This window comes from Tamandua tetradactyla, chromosome 6 (assembly GCF_023851605.1).
Source record: "Tamandua tetradactyla isolate mTamTet1 chromosome 6, mTamTet1.pri, whole genome shotgun sequence".
NCBI classification, from domain to species: domain Eukaryota; kingdom Metazoa; phylum Chordata; class Mammalia; order Pilosa; family Myrmecophagidae; genus Tamandua; species Tamandua tetradactyla.
Window position 1 is genome coordinate 35,137,145 of NC_135332.1, and position 22,641 is coordinate 35,159,785.

At 35.9% G+C, this 22,641-nt stretch overlaps 1 protein-coding gene across 8 annotated transcripts in view; it reads left to right on the top strand.

Annotated features, from left to right (window-relative positions):
* The first annotated feature begins 3,537 nt into the window (after nt 1-3,537).
* LOC143685948 (uncharacterized) overlaps nt 3,538-22,641 on the top strand; it is a 100,708-nt gene continuing 81,604 nt past the window's right edge. For 5 of the 8 annotated variants that reach the window (XR_013176813.1, XM_077163068.1, XM_077163069.1 and 2 more), the window contains exons 1-2: nt 3,538-3,912; nt 22,096-22,206. Coding sequence is in view for 4 of the 8 variants with exons in the window: in XM_077163068.1 (XP_077019183.1) it covers nt 3,744-3,912; nt 22,096-22,206 (280 nt within the window). In the remaining 4 variants the exon portion in view is untranslated. Of the gene's footprint in view, nt 3,913-5,722; nt 5,854-22,095; nt 22,207-22,641 lie in introns of all 8 variants that reach the window. The other 3 variants (XR_013176814.1, XR_013176815.1, XR_013176816.1) reach the window with 3 other exon arrangements.

Below are 22,641 nucleotides of genomic sequence, written 5' to 3' on the forward strand. Positions count from 1 at the left end.
ATGGTGCAATACCACAACCAGATTATTGACAAGATTTCTATCACGTTCAAGATTTCCATCACATTGTTAGTCACAATTCTAACACCACATGGATCTTCATGTTTCCCTTTTATAGATTTACTCACTTCCCTCCTGCTCTCATCCCCTGCTTGACACCTAGCTACCACTAACCTGTTCCCCATTTCTATAACTTTGTCATTTCAAAATGTAATATAAAGAGAATCATTCAGCATGTAACCTTGAGGGATGGGCTTTTTTTCACTCAGGGTAATCCTGTTGAGACCCACCCAGATTGCTGCATGTATCAAAAGCACATATTTATTGCTGGGTCCTCTTCCATGGTGTGGTTGTCCCACAGCTTGTTTAACTCCTTGCCCATTGAAAGACATCCAGGTTCTTTACAGTCCTGATTATTACAAATAAAGCTGCTAGAGACATTTGCTACAGGGCATTGTGTGAAAATAAGTTTCTATTTCTCTGAGATAAATTTCCAAAATTACAGTTGTTGGGCCATGTGGTAGTGGCATATTTAGTTTGCTAAAAAAGTGCCAAACTGTTTTCCAGAGTGGCTGCACCATTTCACAATCCCTCTAGCAATATATGGGTAACTCATTTTCTCAGCATCATCAACAGCATTTGGCATTTTCACTACTCCTTATTTTAGCCATTCTGAAAGGGATGAAGTCACATCTCATGGTTTTAATTTGCATTTCCCTAATGACTAATGGTGTTGTCGATCTTTTCATGTGCTTGTTTTATCTCTGTATACCCTCTTCCTTGACATTTGGTCTCAAATATTTTGCTCATCTTGTAATTGGATTGCTTTTTATGATCCAGTTTTGAGAGTTCTTTATGTACTCTAGATACTAGTTTTATGTGGTTTACAAAAATTTTCTGTCTGTCCCTTGTCTTTCGCCCTCTTAACTGGGTCATTTACAGAGCTAAAGCCTTTTTGTTTCTTTTTTGACGAAGCAATTCTTTTGTGCATCATGCAATAAGACTTAACTGGTTAAGTCTAAGAACATTTTGTCTAACCCTAGATTCCAAAGATTTTTCTCTGAATTTTTCCTTAATGTTTTATGGATTTTCATTTTACATTTAAATCCATGATCCATTTTGAGTTATTTATTTAAGTTATGGGGTTTTTGCTATGGTTGGTATTTTTTAAGTGAGGGGGATAGTGATTGTGGGATTTATTTTTCTCTCTTTCATGATGGATTCCCGACAGCTTCAGCGTCATTTGTTGAACAGACTATCTTTCCTTCACTGAATTCTCTTTACCCCTGTGTCAGAAATCAATTGGATATATTTGTGTGGGTCTATTTCTCGGTTCTATATGGTGTTTTGTTACTCTGTGTGTCTATTCCTCCACCCATACCAGTCTTGGTAAATAATATGTAGCTATAAAAAAATGTCGTGAAATCGAGTAGAATGATTCCCACACACACACACTTTATTCTTCTTTTCAAAATATTTTGGCTATTATTCCTTTATATTTTCATATAAAATATTGGAATAATAAGCTTGTCTATATCTACAGAAAAAATCATTCTGGGATTTTGATAGAAATTACATTGAACCCATATATCAATTTAGGGAAAACTGACATCTTTTCTATGTTGAGTCTTTCAGAATATGAACACAGCTTGTCTCTTCATTTATTTAGATTCTTTATTTCTTTAATCAACATTTTTTAGTTTTGCACATGCAATTCTTGTACCTCAAAGAGTGCCCCTCAGTGGCATTATTAGGGTTCAAAACCTTGAGATAAGATGTAGTTTTCTGAGCTTAACACTTATATGCAAAGCCAAGCCTCAGAATCTTCCAAGGCTCCTGGTTATGTCACTTTGACCTAGCACAGCATTTTGATGGAAAGTAGGGGGTTGCATGCAGAACTTTTGACAACAAAGGTACATGTTAGGGTGAAAATGAGAATCTGGACATCAGGAGTGCTAAGGAAAGGAATTAATCTGCAGCTCACAATGTGATATGCGATTGTGTTGTAGCTGCATAAATATTTTATTCGGACTAACAATGTCTAGTTAATATGATTTGTCTCCAAATGAAAACTGCACATTACAAATCATTTCTTTTCTTTAACTGCAAAATTCTTCTGCAGATTCTGAAGCACAAGGTGATTAAAGGTATGTAGAGTAAATGCAATCATTTGAAACCTTGAAGTATTATAGAAGGGGAAGTGGGTTAAGATCAGAATTTTTGATTCAAGTTCTGGCCTTAGCCCAGGGCTTTCCCAGATTTAGCAATGTGAGTCCAACATCCCAGGAATCCCCATGGGCCCCAGTTTTAAAATGGAAAGTTCCATGTCCTGGGAATTTCTGCAAACTAAGACAGATAGTCACCCTACAAACAATCTGCCCTCTTAACATTGGGATTTTAAGTGAAACCTATTGTTTGTCTGATTCCAACTCGTCGTTTGGAGAAAGAAGGAATAAGTAGGATAATGTAAATGGAATGTTCTGTAAACAGTAGGGTACTGTACAGATATGCAGGTTTGCTATCATCATAACTCATGCCTCCCAGCACCATTCTAACAACATATTTCCCCCACACTTTGCTCAATTGTACTCTCTGGCAAAGAAATAGCCTTAAAATGATGGAAAGCTTTGCCCAGTTGTGCATCTCTTTTCAACCAGAACAGTATTTTCTCTCACACTCAAGAGAATCCATTAGCTCAGCACAAAGCATCATCTTTCCCCAAATTACTGCTAAATGCTGTTTACCCTCTAATCCCCTAATTCTATTCATCTGACATCACTTTTTGGATATCTGGCAAATAGCACAGTTCAAGTATACAAGCATAAGGGGTGGATTTGAATAATTGCATGTTTATGTTCAAGAAGAATGTAATAAAATATTTACAAATCCAGTTTCCTTTTCCAAGAGCAATACACTATTCTGTGTTAAAGGTGATGGGCTGGTTGCAGATTGCCTTCTGCATTCTAATGATAGCATTTAGGAAAGAAATAACAGGGCTTATGGTAGCAGTTCTGTGCATGCTTCTGGAAGGTAGATAGTTGATTGTAACATACCAGCAGATTTGAGCAAATTCATGAGGCTTCAAAGTTAATATCTGAAACACTGTCAAGTGCCAGATCTTTTGTTTCACTCTGTTAGTAAATGTAACAGATGGTTTGCAAATATATTTGGGATCTGAAGGCTGACTGATTCTGTCAGTCTGATAGAAATAGAATGCAGTCAGTTACCATATCATAATGTGAGAGAAGGAAAGCTTCAAAATTAAACCTTAGAAGAGAGGCACTTTCTCCCTGGAGCTGACTAACAAGAGAGAACATTAAGTTTAAAAGGCCTGTTACCTCATCACTAACTTTTGAGATTTTCCTTTTTTTCAATGCCAATATGAAATATTGGAACAAGAATCGGTCAACTTCCAAAAAATAACTAAGTAAATAAAAACCATATGTGTCTCTTTGATGCAAAATTGAAATCACCCTCATAGGTGGAGGTTTGTTGCTATGGGGACGATTATGCTCTCAAGAAACCTGGTAATACAGCATCTTCTCTGTGAATCTAGCTAAATGAGAGTCAAAATTCTGTCTCTTTAACTCAGCCTGCAAACAAGAACACTGTTAACCTTGCAGAAAACGAATGTTAATAGTTAGGCTCCTCTATCTGTCAGACTTCAACCTCTACCCTTCCCATCTACTTGTTGGAGCATAATGTAGGTCGGACAGGACCAAAAAGAGTTGCTGCTATTATTGAAAATGCATGTGATAACATATTTAGCTTTTCTTTTGCACCAATCTGAGGAAGATCCGGGGCAAGACAATTTCCCAACTCAAGGCTCTGAAATGACTGGGTCAAAAGCAAGCTTATCGGGGATTTCCACCTGGGAAGGTACAAAAAGCTCAAGTCACTCCAGAAAGATCACTGGTAAGTAATCATTTGATATTGAGTGACTTCAAAATAGGGATGGCTGCAGAATTATGGAATAGAACCTGAAGTAAACTGCACTCTATTTTTCTTTATCAACGAGTTTAATTCAGATGCCCACAATGCCAGGCACTGTGCTGAATATGGAAGATATAAGTGGACAGACTGACATGGTGGCTGCTATAATGGAATTTAAATCCAAAAAGGGGACAAGAGATCATGGAAGAACTCTCTGTGGTAGCCACATTTAAGCTGAGTCTTACAATCTCAAATGAGAAATCCCATTTTATAAATGTTCTACAGTACTCCTTACATTGTTATCTTTTATCTGTCATGAAATTCCCAGTTGAAGAAGCTGAGATGCAGAGTGCTTACAATTTGTACAATTATTGAAAGCATAAAGAAACAAGGAAGGGATCCAGGGGAAAGAGTCAGACAGGCGTAGGTTCAAATGCTAGCTCAATCACAAGTGCTGTCATTACCTGCCTGAGGTTGAATTCCATCGTAGCACATGTGCTGACCTGGTGCCTTATCACCTTCCAATACTATTGTATGTATTTCTTACAAATACACTTCTCAGCATGGCCAAAATATAGCCATCCAAAGCAAGAAATTAGCATTGATGTATTATCATCTCATCTCAGACCCCATTCAAGTTTCATCAAATGCTCCAGTGTAGAGAGCCGCTTTCCGGGTTTGGCCTAGTGGACATGTTGCAGCCTGCTCTAGAGTTCCCCCCGCCCATCGAGTGAGCCAAGATGGCGCCCGCATCCTGCTTCCGCCTATGACACATGTATCCACTTCACCCATTCCCCCAATCACCCCTGCACACGTAGTAGCTGTTCATTGGGTATGATCTGTGTATATAAGAAGTTACCCGGATAGAGTGGGGGGAACAACCCGCGGAGAGCCGTGCCTGACGGCCGCAAGGAGGTTGTCCCCCACGGGGTTTCTCCCTGTGTGGAAACTGTATTCGAAAATGAAAGCTTAACCCCAGTAAAGATTAGCACTCGAATCGACTGTGAGTATTGTGTCCGTGCCTGTTTCCTTTCCCTTCCCTCCCTCGGCGGCGGGGATAATCGGAAGCCAGATGGAACAGCGCCGGACACTCCAGTAATGTCCTTTATAGCAATAGGACACTGTTCACAGTCATTGCATTTAGTTGTCATGTCACTTTAAAATTAACATCCTTCAGTTAAGAACAGATCCTCAGTCTTTACCTGACCTTCATGTCCTAGACACTCTTGAAAAGCAGAGACTTTATTTGTTAACATAAGCCAGTTATTTTGTAGTATATTCCTCAATTTGGGGGTGTCTGCTTATGCATGATTTTATTAGACGTGCTCAGGCTGCTCAGGTTCTGACAGAAAATGCTTGGTCACCCTGCCACATGGCCACTTTCTTCATCTGACTTGGCCTCTGACACCCAATATCAAGTACTTGTTTTGAGGGGCTCTGAAATCCATGTCACTTAACCTTCCTGTAAAGATGCCCTCCTTAACCCTGCTCTGAGGCACTAATGCTCCTCCGTGTTGGTTTGGAAGGATAATGTACCCTAGAAAAGCAATACTTTAATCTCAATCCAATCTTGTGGGAACAACTTTTCTTTTAATCCCTATCCAATAATGGAGATGTGACACATTCAATTGTGGGTATTAACTTTTTGATCAGATGGAAAGGTGACTCCACCCATTCTAGGTGGGTCTTGATTCGCTTACTGGAATCCTTTAAAGAGGAAGCATTTTGGGGAGACAGAACCATGAGAGAGCCATGAGAATCACAGAGTTCACACAGTCAGAGATCTTTGCAGATAAAGAAGGAAAACACCGCTGGGGGAGCTTCATGAAAGAAGCCTAGAGAAGGCTAGCAGATGTCTTCATGTTCACCATGTGCCTTTCCAGTCGACAGAGAAGACCTGAACTTCATCGGCCTTTCTTGAGTGTAAGTAACCTCTTGTTGGTGCCCTAATTTGGACATTTTTATAGATTTGCTTTAATTTGGATATTTCCATGGTCTTAGAACTGTAAACTTGCAACTTAATAAAGTCACCCTTTTAAAAGCCATTCATTTCTGGTATATAGCATTCCTGCAGCTAGCAAACTAGAACACCACCCAACCTGGTTGCCTACCTTGCTATTCTCCATACATTACCTGTAGGGTGCAATTGTTCAGGAAGAAAGAAGAGGAGGAATGTGTTCATAGGAGGAGAACCGAAATGTGATTAATATTTTAAATATTTTCACAGAATGTTTCAGTCAGAGGATTTCAAGCACCTTAATACAAAATTATGTTCATATTATTTGCAAATAGAACTCATTATTTTTTGGACATGCTGTCCAGAAACCTGTGAAATTCTAACAGTTGCCACCATAACCTGCCTCTCCTTAGAAGGAAGCCTGTATTAAACACTCCTCCATATAGGTCCAAAGCTATCCACTGGGGATATGTAAGCCTCTTATCATACAATGATTTTAAAGTGCTTCCAGATGAGCATAAATTCCCTATTGCTTTTCCCACTCCTTTTCTCCAGTTTGGCAGATAACCCCCCCCAAATTTCTCTTTTACAGGTAACTTTATGCTTCCATTTTCATCTTATCTCCAGATGTGTTCCCTTGCCTAGGTTCATACTAGCCAATGGTAAAAAATTCTCAAAGAATTCACTTATTCATTCACTCTTACTTTTAACACATATTGGAGACCAGTTGTTATGAAGCCCAGAGCTGGGTATTGGGACTGAATCCATGAGTCAAGCTGAAATCCAGATCAATGTCTAGAGAACCTGTATGGCAGAGCAGAATGCGTAAACAAATAATTACAATTTATGGTGACATATTCTATCAACTAAGTCTTTTCATGCCCCAAATGAGAGAAAAGTAAATTCAAAACTGTCTTTAAAGAAGAACCTGAACCTTACATTGCTGTGGTTGCTTTTTCTCTTTTGATTTGTCCATCTCTTTAAGTCTCCCAAGTTGACAATGAATGGGGGCAAAGAAGTCTATGTAGGCTTTCTTCATATTTTAAAAATATAGCTTACATAAAGAAAAGTACATAAAGCATGAATATACAGTTTTATAAATAATTATAAAATGAACCTTGATGTTCCCTTTACTTAAAGAAATAAAGCATTACTAATAGTCTAGAAGTCTTCAGCATTTGGACTCACCACCCCCACAAACATTACCGTTATCCTGACTTTGTGATGGATCATTTTCTTACTTTCATTAGAGATTTATCACCAATGCATATCACTGAAAAATTTAGTTACTTTTCCTGTTTTCCTAGTTGATGTTAGTAGAATTATATTGTATGAATATTTTTTTATTTTTTATTTTATGAATATATATTATATATTCACATATCATGTAATTATCCAAACTGTACAATCAGTGGTACACAGTATCATCATATAGCTGTGCATTTATCATCACAATCAACCTTTTTTTTGTTTTTGTGAAATATAACATATATACAAAAAAGCAATTCATTTCAAAGCACATTGCAACAATTAGCTGTAGAACAGATTTCAGAGTTTGGTATGGGTTACAGTTCCACAATTTTAGGTTTTTATTTCTAGCTGCCCTAAGATACTGGAGACTAAAAGAAATATCAATATGATTCAGCACTTATATTCATTTGTTAAACCCTGCCTTCTTTGTATAACTCCTCCATCACCTTTGATCTTTTTCTAACTCTTTCAGGGTATTTGAGCTATGTCCATTCGATTTTTTCATATTGGAAGGGTCTATTGATAATATGGGATGGGGGATGGAACTAGTTGATGTTCTAGAGAGGCTGGCATCTCTGCATTTGGGGACTTATCTAGTCCAAGGATCCATCTGGAGGTTGTAAGTTTCTGGAACATTACCCTAGTGCACGGGACCTTTGCAGAATACTATATAATGCCCTAGGCGTTCTTTAGGATTGCCAGGAAAGGTTTTGTTTGCAGTTTGGCAAGCTATGATAGGTAGCAATGTCTAACTGAAAATTGCATAAGAGTGACCTCCAGAGTAGCCTCCCGATTCTATTTAAACTCTCTCAGCCTCTGATACCTTATTTGCTACACTTCTTTTCCCCTTTTAGTCAGGACAGTGCCAGGGTAGGCTCATCCCTGGGAGTTATCTCCCATGCTGCCAGGGAGATTTTCACCCCTGGATGTCATGTCCCATGTACAGGTGAGGGCAATGATTTCACTTGCAGAGTTGCACTCAGAGAGAGAGATGTAATCTGGAAGTAACTCTTCAGCATACCTATAGGTAAGCTAAGCTTCTCCACTACATAAATAAGCTTCATAAGAGTAAGCTTCAAGAAGAAGGGCTTAGTCTATTGACTTGGGTGTCCCTAATGTTTTACACAGTATCAGGGATTTCCCCAGTGGTAAGCTTTAATAGTTCCATATGTTTTCTCCCATCCCTCAAGGGACTTTGCCAATCCTTTTTGATTATCTACTTAATATACTCTGGGATTTATCCAGGCATTACATTATGTAGTTTTCTGTGTACAACTCCTTTATATCCCTAGTTAAGTTCATTCCTAGATTCTTGATTTTTTTAGTTGCTATTTTGAATGGAAATGTTTCCCAATTGACTCTTTACTTAGATTACTGCTTGGATATAGAAACATTACTGATTTTTGCATATTAATTTTATATCCTGCCACCTTGCTGAATTTGTTTATTGGATCAAGTAACTTTGTTGTAGGACTGCTAATACAATGTTGAATAATAGTGGTGACAAAGAGCATCCTTGTCTCGTTCCCAATCTTAGGGGGGGAAGCTTTCAATCTCTCTCCATTGAGTACAATACTGGCTAGGGGTTTTCTTATATACTTTTCATCATATTGAGGAAGTTACCTTTGATTCCTACTTTTTGAAGTGTTTTTATCAGAAAAGGATGTTGAATTTTGTAGAATGCTTTTTCAGCATCAATTGAGATGATCATGTGATTTTTCCCTTTCGATTTGTTAATGTGCTACTACATGAACTGGTTTTCTTGTGTTGAACCATCCTTGCATTTCTGGTACAAACCCCACTTAGTCGTGGTGTATAATTCTATTAATGTGTTGTTGGATTCAATTTGCTAGTATTTTGTTAAGTTATTCATAGTATCTTCTTACAGTTCTTTTTTTTTTTAACTTCTTAAGGGTCTGTGGCAATGACCCCCCCCCCATTTCTGATTTTCTTTATTTTCATCCTCTTTTTTTTTTCTTTGTCAGCCTTACTAGTGGTCCATCAATTTTATCGATTTTCTCAAAGAACCAACTTCAGCTTTTACCAATTCTTTCTGTGTTCTTTTGTTTTCCCATTCATTTAACTCCACTTTAATAGTTATTTCTCTTCTTCTATTTACTTTGGAGTTAGTTTGCTATTCTTTCCCAAGTTCCACCAGGTGAGCCCTTAAGTCCTCAATTGCACTCTATTTTTTGTCTTGCTTTTTTTTTCTTTTTAACATTATTTTTCATGATTCATCCATGTTGTTATTTGTGGCTCTAGCTTGTTAATTTCATTTATGTGATATATTCTGTTTTATAAATATACTTTGACTTATTTATTTTTCCCCTGTTAAAGGACGTTTGACTTTCAAATGTGAGCTTATTTTGAATAATGCTGCTGTAAACACTCTTCTGCTTGTATCCTGATGCCTATATATAAATTTATTAATATCTAAATTACAGGGTCCTTAATCATGATTAACGTTATCATGAAGCATTTACTTTCAAAAGCAATTTGTACTATAGTATAATAGTATAATACGTATAATTTATGTTGTTCCATATCCTCACCAACAGTTGAAATTGTCATAATTTTTTATTTTTGTCACATTCATGGATACCCTGAAATGATACCCTGCTCATTACATGCCTTTGTTTATGTAGGATGGTAAGCAGTAATCCATGCATTCTTTCAAATGTTGACCACTAAATCTGAAAAGGATGCTTCTTATCTGGTGATGAAAAACATTCAGCATTATGCTTGTGGAAAAATCACTATAGATAAAAGAAAACCCTTATCATTCTTAAGAACCAGCAGAAGAGAATACTCATTGAAGTGACTTTTATATTAAAGATTTTTTTCTTAAGAAGGGAGTTTTATCAAGAAGATACAGTATTCTTCAAATATGAAGAAAATAAGCATGAAATGGATAGCCTGAGAGGCCAAGAGGCTACATTAGATTAAAAATTATTGTAAGAAAATAAAAATGCAATAGCAGAATAAAACATGTCTTATAGGCAGAAATGAACAAAACTCGTATTTGGAAAATCATATTGCTAGTGCTTGTCCATGAAGAGAAAAGAGTGGACTATGCAATTCTATAATCCCTTTTCCTCTCATTCATGTTCTCACAAATACAAAGATCTCAACAACCTATCCTCTATTACTCTGGCTTTTCCCAATATCTGCAGCAATGATGTTAAACCCTCTTTTGGTTTGTTTTTTATGTATGCTTCCCAATTTTTAAAAAAGTCTGTGTACTACCCATTCCCCACCAGTAGATTTCCAACTATACATTCCCCAATTTCTTTGCTAGAACATCTCTTACTAACTACCCATTTTGGCTTCATTCTGTTATGAACTTTGACATTTCTCTTTTTGTCCTCTGAATGTTCTAGTTATATTTTTACATATTTTGACTCAATCTTTTTCAGCAATCTGGCAGCCTTGACCAATAGCTAAAGGTTTTTGTGCATTTTTCGTTATATTCAATAATTAAAGGGCTCCATATAATGAATGAGGGTTTCCTTTAATGTTCATTGCAAGAGTTTTAGAATACTTAGGACTTGGTTATAAAATTAGTAGCAATGCTAGCTCTCACCAATTATTTCTGAGGCATTTCCAGTTTTAGAATAAATTTAAGTCTTAATGTTTTCTCCTTAAAGATAATTACTGTCCTAACGTTGATAGTGTGTTTGTTCTTTTTTCAGAACAAACCTACAGTTGTGTTTTTTTAAATCAATGTTTCAAAAGACATGTACAAGCTTATATAAGTGCATATTTGATGCTGTGTGTTCATTTCAGGACTTTTAACCTCAGAAGTTTGGAAGACATTGATTTAGTTCAAATTCCAGAGGGGAATGAATCCCTGAAGTGTTTTGACTTTGTTGTCCTTATTTTTATTTTCTATTCACACATTATTATTATTAGTGTCTTGTCTTCTTATTTGAGTCAGCTAATTAGCCAAAAAAGGACAGCACAATGCTGTGTGAACATCAGTTTGTTGCTTCAAGACCCTCATTTCAGAAGCACATTTTCCAAGTTTACTGTATTAATGTATTTCTTTTTTTATTTGAATGTTCTGGAAGACCAATTCACATAAAAATTTATGAAGAGAGAGTTTGTAATCAGTTGAGCTTCAGCAGATGTGACCCTGTTTCGTTCCTCATTGACTAGAGTTTAGTGATATTTTCAACTTGGTGGAGAGCACTCTGTGGGGGGAGATGGTTAGGATTTGCTGATAACATTGGCCATGCAGCCATGTCTTGAGGGACTTGGCTCCAGTGTTGCCATTTACTCACTGTGCAAGACATTGCAAATTGCTTCATCTCTTTATCCCCATTTCCTAATTAGAATGTTAAGGAAAGTAGAATAAATTATCTCTGTGGTAATTCTTGAAGGATAATAATACAATACAATTAAATAATTTTTAAAATATCATTCATGTCCATACAGTAACATGTGATCCCAAAACATCAACTAATCTATCTGATTTCAGGCAGGATATACTAGTAAACTACGACTGTTAATATACCATAGTCAGAAGAGTATTCAGTAACTTTCTGAAAAATCATTTCAAATGATTACCTCTTTCCTTCAAGCCTCTTCATATATAATTCAAATTCCTTGCATTTAGAAATTATGCTTATATTCTATACATGGTAAATGGAGCACAAAAGTAAGAAATTAAAGTTGGTTCCATATTGATAAACTAGCTACATAAAACATAGCTTTTGACATGGAAAAAATGTTATAAGCAGCATTAAAGCAAATGATAAGTTGTAAAAATAAAATAATTGGAAAAATCTAGAAGCAAAAATTGTCCCCTTAATATACAGGAATATATTAACATACAATATAGTAGTACATTATATATAACATAATAATATATTAATAATATATATAATATATAAATGGAGTCTTTCTTGGAAGTCAGTAAAAAAAGATCAATAGTCCAGTATTTAAGTGGGCAGAAAACCTAAGTAGAAAATTAACAGAAAAGAAAATATAAATGTTTCTGAAGATTATGGAAAGATGGTCAGACTCACACTTAACAATGCAAGTCAAAAGTACATTATGGGAGAAGATAATGGGGTAGGGAGCTCCATGGCTCAGTCCCTCCACCAAAACAACCATTAAGCAGATAAGAAGTATCTAAACAACTATGTTGAAACTCTGGAGGCTTCCAGCACACTAGGAGAACTGCCTTGACTGGATTGTGGCCTGGTTGGGTCTCATACCAGTGGGCTGCCAGGGTCAGGGAAAGGTGGGTTGGAGAAAGAGGTGACCCAAGAGTACCAACTGCTGAAAAGACAGGAACAGTGCAGTCTGGCACACTGCTTTTGAAACCAGGCCCTAAAGGACTTCCAAAAAGGTTTGCATCTCCTGTGTGAAGCTGTAGTCCTGATACGGCTGGGAACAACTGACAAAACAAGGATAAAAAGAGACATTCAATGCAAACCCAAACAACCACAAAATCTTAGATGAGTGAAGGAAATCATTTTCAACATAACCTTATCAAGATAACCAGATGCCAAGAAACAAAAAAAAAATTTCACTAAGCATATGAAGAAGCAAGAAGATATGACCAAGCCAAATGACCAAATTAAAAAAGCCAGAGGAGGGGGTACACAGGTGGGTCAGTGGTAGAATGCTCACCTTCCATGTGGGAGACCTGGGTTCGATTCCTGGACCATGCAGCCCCCCAGACCCCCCCCCCCAAAAAAAGAGCCAAAGGATACACAGAGTTTGGAATGACTAATCAAAGATATTCATGCAAATCTCCTATATAACATCAATGAGTTGGCTAAAGGCACAGAGTTTATCAAGAAGAAGCTAGAAAAGCATAAAGAAGAATTTGAAAGAATAAATAGAAAAATAGCAGATCTTACAGAAATGAAAATAATGTAGAACAAATTAAAAATATACTAGAGAGACACAACAGCAGATTTGAAGACGCAGAAGAAAGAATAAGCAAATTAGAGGACCGAGCAACTGAATTTGAATACACTAAAGAGCAATAGTGGAAAAGATGGAAAAATTTGAATTGGATCTCAGGGAAATGATTAAAAACATGATGTGCACAAATATAAGAATGATTGGTGTCCCAGAAGGGAATGAGAAGAGTAAAAGACTAGGAAGATTATATGAAGAGAAAATTGGGGAACAGTTATCATCCCCTATAAAAGTTATAAATAAGCAAATCAAAAAAGCCCAACAAGCTCCAAATAGAATAAATCCAAATAAATCCACTCCAAGACACATTCTAAACAGACCATTAAATGCTGGAGAGAAGGAGAAAGTCATGAAAGCTCCAAGAGAATAGTAACTCACCACATACAAGAGACGCCGCATAAGACTAAGCACTGGCTACTCACTGGGCATCATGGAGATGAGAAGGTAGTGATATGATATAGTTAAGATTCTGAAGAAGAAAAGTTGCAATCCAAAATTCTTTAGTCATCAACACTATCATTCATAAGTGAGGGTGAGTTTAAAATTTTCACAGATGAACACGATGCTGAGCTACTTTGTTAACAAGAGACACAACCTACAAGAAATGCTAAAGGGAGTTTGACTGTTGAAGAAAAGAAAAACAGGAGAGAGAGGTTTGGAGGAGGACACAGAAGTGAGGAAGATTAGTAAAGGTAACTTAAAGTATTAGAAGAAAGAAAAAATAGATCTCAAAAATAAAAACCAAAGTTTTTTATTGATGGTTGAATCAAGAACTGCCTTTAGAGTAAAAACTTTGAATGTTAACAGATTTAACCCCCCAGTCAAAAGACACAGATTGGCATAATAGATTAAAAATACTGATCCATCATTATATTCTTTACAAGAGACTCCTCTTAGACCCAAAGATACAAATAGGTTGAAAGTTAAAGGATGGAAAAACATATTCTACACAAGTAGTATCCAAAAGAAAGGAGTGGCTATGCTAATATCAAACAAAATAGACTTTAAATATAAATATATAAAAGACAAGGAAGGACACTATATATTAATAAAAAGGACAATTCACCAAGAAGAAATAACAATCATAAATGTTTATACACCCAATCAAGAAGCCCCAAAGTCCATGAGACAAACACTGGCAAAACTGAAGGGAGCAATAGACATTTCTACAATAGCAGTGAGGACTTCAACCCATCACTCTCTTCTATAGATAGTACGACCAGACTGAGGATCAATAAGGACATAGAAAACCTAAATAATATGATAAATGAATTAGACTTAACAGACATATGTAGACTGTTGCACCCCAAAACACCAGGTCATGCATTCTTCTCAAGTACTTATGGATCATTCTCCAGTATATAGCATATGCTGGGGCACAGAAAAGTTCTTATAATTTTAAAAAGATTGAAATAACTCAAAGCACTGTCTGTGATCAAATGGAATGAAGCTGGAAATCAATAACCATCATAGAACCAGAACGTTCACAAATATATGGAGGTTAAAAACACACTCTTAAACAATCAGTGCCTCAAAGAATTAATTACATGAGAAATCTGTAAATATGTGTAGAGGAATAGAAAATGAGAATACAATATGTCAAAACCTATTGGATGCTGCAAAGGTAGTACTGAGATGGAAATTAAAAGCTCTAAATGTCTATATTTAAAAGGAAGAACAAGCTAAAAACAAAGACCTAGCTGAGCAACTGAAGAAACTAGAAGAAGAGCAGCAAACTAACCCTAAAGCAACTAGAAGAAAAGAAATAGCAAAGATTAAAGTGAAATAAATGAATTGGAGAACAAAAAACCAATAGAGAGAATCAATAAAGCCAGAAGTTAGGTCTTTGAGATGATCAATAAGAATGATAAATCTTTAGTTAGACTGATAAAGTCAAAAAGAGAGAAGATGCAAACAAGCAAAATTAGAAATGAGAGGGGAGTTATTACCATGGACCCCAAAGAAATTTTTAAAAATTGTAAGAGGATTCTATGAGCAACTGTACACCAACAAACTAAACAACTTAGATATATTGGACAATGTCCTAGAAACACACAACCAACCTATAATAACTCAAGAATAAATGAAAGACCTAAACAAACCAAACACAAATAAAGAGATTCAATCAATCATCAAAAACAAAAGCCTCCCTACAAAGAAAAGCCCAGGAACAGATGGCTTCACAGGGGAATATTACCAAACATTCCAAGAAGAACTAGCGCCATTCCTGTTCCAACTCTTCCAAAATATTGAAGAAAAGGGAATCCTACCTAACTCATTCTATGAAGCTAACAGCACTCTAATGCCAAAACCTGAAAAAGACATTACAAGAAAGGAAAACTTCAGACCAATCTCTCTAATTAATATAAATGCAAAAATTCTCAACAAAATTCTTTCAAATCAAATCCATGGCACATTAAAAGAATCATACACCACGACCAGTGGAGTTTATTCCAGTCATGGACTGGTGGTTTAATACAAGAAAATCTATCAATGTAATACAATACATTAACAAATTGAAAGGGAAAAATAATACGATCATTTCCATTGACACAGAAAAGGCATTTGGCAAAATTCAGCATCTTTTTCTGTAGGAATCGAAGGAAACTTCTCAACATGATAAAGGGTATATGTGAAAAACCCCACAGCCAGTTTTGTACTCAATGGTGAGAGACTGAAAGCCTTCCCTTGAGATCAGGAATGAGACAAGGATGGTCATTGTCACCACTGTTATTCAACATTGTACTGGAAGTTCTATCCAGAGCAATCAGGCAATAAAAAGAAATAAAAGGCACCCAAATTGAAAAGGAAGAAATAAAACTTTCCCCATTTGCAGTTGATATGATTCTATATGTAGAAAATCATGAAAAATCTACAATGAATTAATAAATGAATTCAGCAAGGTGGTGGGATAGAAGATTAACAACCAAAAACTTAGAGTATGTACACAAGCCATGAATAATTGAAAGAAGAACTCTAGAAAAAATTCCATTCACAATATAAACTAGATGAATCAAATATCTAAGAATAAATCTAACCAAGGATGTAAGAGAATTGTACACTCAAAAGACTATAAAATATTGCCAAAAGAAATCAATCACCTAAATAAATGGAAGTACATTCTTAAAGACCTTGTTTTGGAAAACGGTTTCTTAGAATTTACCCCCAAACACAAGCAACAAAATTAAAAGTAGATACATCAGATCTCATCAGAATTAAAAACTTATGTTCCTCAAGACTTTATCATGAAAGTAAAATGATAACTGACATAATGGGAGAAAATATTTGGAAACCACATATCCAATAAAGGTTTCATATCCAGAATACAAAGAAATCTTTCAGCTCAACTCAACAATGAAAAGGCAAACAACCCAATTTAAGAACTGGGTAGGAAATGTGAATAGACATCTCTCCAAACAAGATACACAAATGGCCAGAACGTCTATGAAAAGGTGCTCAACATCATGAGTCATTAGGGAAATGCAAATCAAAAGTACAATGAGACATTATTTCACACCTATTAGAATGGCTGCTATTAAAAAAATACAGGAACTAAGTGTTGGAGTGGATGCAGAGAAATAGGAACACTCATTAATTGCTGGTGGCAATGAAAAAGGGTGCAGCCACTGTGGAAGACTCTTTGGCAGTTAGTCAGAAGGCTAATGATAGAACTAACACATGACTTGTCAATCGGACCACCTGGTATATACCCAAAAGATTTGAAAGCAGATATTTGCATACTGATGAAGCAAAGAATAGATCAATAAAATGTGGTATATACATACAGTGGACTGTTATTCAGCCTCTAAAAGGAATGAAGTCCTGATACATATGACAACATGGATGAATCTTGAAGACATCTTGTTGTATGAAATAAGCCAGACACAAAAGGACAAATATTTTATGATCTCACTGCTTTGAAACAATTACTATAAGCAAACTGATAGAGTCAGGCTACCAGTGGACTAGGTGGGAATAAGAAACAGGAAGTTAACACTTAATATGCACAAGGTTCGTCGTGGGAATGATGGAAATGTTTTGGTAACAGATGGTAATGATGGTAGCACAGTACTGTGAACACAACAGCACTGAAATACATATCTGAATGCGATTAAAAGGGAAAATGTTAGACTATAAATATGGTAACAGAATAATTTTTTTAAAAATCCATGGAACTACGACACATGAAAAGTTAACCCTAAATCAAACCATGGACTATAGTTAATAGTACAATTATAAAAGTGTACTCTCATTAATGGCAACATATTCCACATCAATGCAAGGTGTTGGTGGTGGAGTGGTGTAAGGGAATCCTGTATTTATGCATGGTTGTTCTATAAACCCAAAACTTCTCCAGAAAAAAATAAAAAATAATAAAAGTACATTGTGATACCATTTTCCACTTTTGAAAATCATAAGAATAAAAAATATATATACTAGATTGGGAATGGAGGGAAACAAGTCCATCCTTTCATTGTAGGGTTAGGGGTTCTAAATTGATACAATTTTTGTGAAGGGCAATTTGGCACAAACCGTTTGACCCATAAATTCCATTTCTGGGGACCTAACCAATATACGACTACATGTGTAGAATGATATATCTATAGGATTATTAATTGCAACAATTATCTGTAATAGCAAAACTTTCAAAACATCTTAAATGTCTTTCAATATAATACTGATTTTAAAAAGAATGAGGGGGCAGGCAAGAATTCTTGCCTGTCTTGCCAGAGACCCAGGTTCGATTCCCAGTGCCTGCCCATACAAAAAAAAAAAAAACAAAGAATGAGGAAGCTCTTTGGATAACATTGTGGAAAGCTATCCAACGTATATTTTAATAAAGTAAGGTACAGAACAATGTTTATAATATGCTGCTACAATCTGGGTTTAAAAGGGCAACTATATATATACATATTTGCTTCTATGTCTAGAGACTATTTCTGGGAAAATTCACTAGTGTACATTTAATGCCTCTTGGGAGGGAGAATTGTATGACTGAAGGAAAAACAGTGAGCGAGAGAGAGAGAATGTCATTTTACATATCTTTTATTCCCTGAATTTTGTACATGAACAAATAATACCTATTCAAGATAAAATGATTTAAATATGAAAGCTAAAATCTCTCTCTCCACTCCATTTCACTTTCAACATTTTTATCCATGTGTTTATTCAACGTGAATCTAATTTGGCTAAAACTAAGAAATAAGATATGGGCAAAAGGTTAAGATAAATAAAGCATCATGGTTACCCCAGTAGGAAAGGATGGCATACACTCATGAATTTAATACAAGGCAGGATTATGATAAATTCTGTAATAATGGATATCTTACTCTAAAAGCTACAGAAGTTCAGTGAAGAAAAAAATCACATCAGGGAACAAGCAAAGCCTTAACATATGGGTGGCATTTGAACTTGCCCTGAGGAAGACAGAAATTTGAGGATGGATGCAAAAGAGAAGGCATTTTATATAGAAGAAAAGTGGTAGAACAATATTTGCTGAGCTGTACAAAGGTACATCTAAGACTTTTTCTGGCAATAAAAGGAGTACTTCACTCTTGAGACCACTGGATTAATGATTGGATTTAAGTGAAATCCAAGCAGCTGAGCAGTTTGTCCATTTGCAGTAACCCGTCTTGCAGATTATTTCCTAATGAATTGAAAAATTTTGCTATTATCACTTTTTGTATTAACTGATAGTACTATATTATCATAGTGTGAAATTTGGAAATCATATCAAAGGTATTGGCCACCCTGCCAAAAGCTCTATCCAACACACATTCAGGGATTGCACCCACCTGGAATGGCTATCTTTTACTGTTTTGTAGGAAAACAAAAGTTTTCATAACATGAAAATATTTACTAATAAATTGATCACCTAATGGGTCCCTTAATTCCACACAAATATTCCACCTTTCTGTTCCCACCAATTCATTGCATGTCTCTCTGGAAAAGTCCCTTAGTTATTTCTGAACTTTTCACATACAATCTCAAATGGTGTGTGATGTTCAAGGGACTCCATTGAAAATGGTCTGTTTAATGACATTTTTCTTCATCATCATTTTATAGATGAACTAGGACAATAAATTATGCCCTTTCTATTTGCAAGGCTAAATGTAAAGTAATGATTCAGTTTGGAAAGGGAAGGAAAATTCCATAAATTCTATTATATATACTGTTTGTGGTGTTTAAATTGATATTACATAAATGAATGGCAATTTATCAATATTATCAAAATCTGGACATTTTAATACAACAATCCACTTCTAAAAATGTATGCTAGAGTGGGCAATGGTGGCTCAGTGGCAGAATTCTCATATGCCATACAGGAAACCAAGCTTCAATTCCTGGAGCCTGCCCATATCAAAAAAAAAAGTATGCTATAATCATGCAAGTCAGAAAACGCACATCATATTATTGTTTATAATAACAGAAATTGCAGTAATTTCATGTCCAACAATGGGGGGTTAAGTAAATATAGTAGGTACATACAATGAAATTCCAAGTAGTGATTATTCATGTTGATAAGTGTTGAGGCAGATGTACATTCACAAAAACAAAAATTGTTTAGGATTCATCTTTAAATGAAATAAAAATTATACACATACATATCCTATGAGTTCATTTGGGTTTCAACAATCAAGTATAGCTAAATACTCTCCAGGGTACCTTATCCAGAATTAGCACCTCGCCATGAGCCTGGAGTACAACAGAGCTGACTTCATTGACCTATCCATTTTAAATATATAGAAGGTTCTGCCCACAAAACTACACATTCACTTTTGGGGTCTTTGCCTACTTCTTTGGCTTCATTTGCTGTAACTCCCTCCCCTTTTATTCATATGTTCTGATTGTTTATGGTTTCCAAAACATTTGTTGCCATTTAATTCTTCCATGCCTTTGCCTATACTTAACCATTACCCTTGGAATCTCAGCATTCATTCAAGACAGTTTTCAAGATTTCCCAACATACTATCCCTCCCCATCTCTGACAAAAAATGCATTATTCCTTCCAAAGGTGTATCACCTTTCTGCCATGTATAATCTTTATTGTTGAAAAAATAATCATCTAATTTTTAGCTTACATTTCTCATCCCGTGGTGAGCTTCTTGAGGGTGGAGCATTGCGTTTTATTCATCCATCAACAGGGTCTTGTGCCGTATGTTAAGCACTAAATGGATAAGTGCTCCCAGAAGAAAATAGACACTAAGAAAAGAATAAATATGAAATCACTGATTGGATTCTCATTTATAGCTAAAGCCCTGGAAGTTAAATCTGCAAATAAAATTCATACTGAGATAGAGTCAAGCCCAATATTAAATCGTTCTCCCCCAAAAGGTAAAGGATTCCACACACACTTACTTTAATTGAACTCTTTCTATTTGCATTTTCAGTGATGTGTTTCCAATTTCTAATTTTTAGATAGATCTTTGACAATCTAAATGGTTCATCAACTTTCTCTTGCCTACAGTGCGATTGCAATGGGAAAACAATCTGCCTAGGAAGAGATAAAGAAAAGCATGTAGCAACGTCTTTGAAAGAGTCTTTGAAACAGATGCCATAAGAAGCAAACATGTGTCTCCTCTCCTCCACATACTGAATAAGGCCTTAGGAAGCTCAAGGGAGACCATTAACCCCCACTATTGCATTGTAGGAAGTCACTCGGACTCTTTTCTTCTCCACTTCTAGCTTCCCTTCTCTACTCAGTCAGAAATATTCTTCCAAGTCTATGCATTCTATTGAAACCCTAATCACTTCATTTGATTCCATCATAAGGTCATTTCTCTGTGAACTTCTCCAAGACCAATGCTGTTATCAATCTCTCTTTCCTCTAATTAAAGAACTTTCTTGGACCCAGATATATAAAATGTATCCTTATCATTCTGAAGTTATTGCACTTGTCTTGCATCTCTTAGTAATATTTAAGCTTTAGGGGTGCAAGGACCATTTCTTGTACCTGTTTATCCCCCAAAGTGTCTAGAAAATGGATTTGGATAATATGTGCTCAGTAAACCTGATGAAAGCATTTGAAGGGGAAAAAACACTATGAAGAAATTTTAATAAACTATTTATTGAGAAAGCAGATAGAATTGTTGTAACACAGACACTATGTGGCTGGCTCTTTTGAATTCATGATTTTCATAATTTGAACCATTGGTTATTGATTCCTTCCCCTCAACAACCACAAATCTAAAAAATTAGTAAAGTGAAGTCAGGTAGGTAGAGCCAGTTACTGACACTGACCAATGAACAAACAAGGTCATCACAGCTTTACCACCTTTAGAGGCATAAGAGAATCCACCTGTCAGTCAGTAGGAAAACATACATTGCCTCAGCTGACATGACTGAGCCATTCCAGTGTGGCGGGCACACTGTTAAACTGATCTCAGGTAACGCTCACAAACAAGGGTCAGAGTCAGGTACTATTATTCTTCGTAAAGGCTTAAAGAGGTTAAGGTTTCAAACCCGTGATGAAATTAGGAATCAAATCCAAATTGACCTGACTTCAAAGATACCATAATATGTCAATATGCAAAAAATTTAGAGACATAAAAAGTACAAATTATCTTTTTATTTGAAAAAAACAAACTACCTGATACCTACAATTCTGAAATCTAATTTTTATAAAAACCTAATTCAAAATATTTTCACAAGAAACATCCTAAAGCTCTACTGGAGTACTTGACTTCTTAGTATTGTCACCTTTCTATTTCTGCTCCATTTCCCTGCCCCACATTCTGCCTTTTTTCCTTCCTGCAATTTTGAGTTGTACAACTAGTGAATAACTATTTGCATATTAATATCTGTCATCTAGACATTTCTATTTCTATTAATGCAATCTATGATTGCACTGGATTATTAGAGCTCATCACATTGTTGCTTATACTGGGTTTGTAGCTATAACATTTAGGAACTTTCTGCTGCAAGGAATGAAATCCAGTACAGGGACTTAAATAAAATAGAAAAATAGACCTCAATAACATGAAGTTGAGAGGTAAGCAGTCTCTGTTGTTGTTTTGCAGCTTGGCAATCTTCTAGCAAACATCTCTGTGATTTCCTTGGTCACATCCTCCTATCTGCACCATCAGGACAGCAAGAGAGCTGCCCTAGCTTCAGAGGCTACCTCCTTGAAGGTCAGGTGAATATGTCTTTTTATATTGGGAAAGAATATCTTCCCAGAAGGCTTCTATTCTTGTCCCATAGACCAGATCTGAGCTATACAGCCACAGTAAAAAAGAAACAGTTTGGTAGAAGGAGTTCAAAATGGCTCTTGGGTAGCAGTAAACAGTACCTACTACATAGGCATAAGGTTGCCTGGCAGGTGTATGGAAACCCTTCCTTCTTTAGATCAAGTGTTATTTCCTTAGGGTCACCTTCCTTGACCTCCAGGCAACATCAAGTCCTGCTCTTATCTGTTCTCACAAAACCCCAGACTACTTTCCACAGCCCATATCACAGGTTAGAATTTATACTTTTTAAAGAAGGAACATCTTAAACCTTTGGGATAATTTTCAAATAGTGCTTTGATAAGAATTGGTCATGATATAAGGAGTTTGGTCTTTTTACAG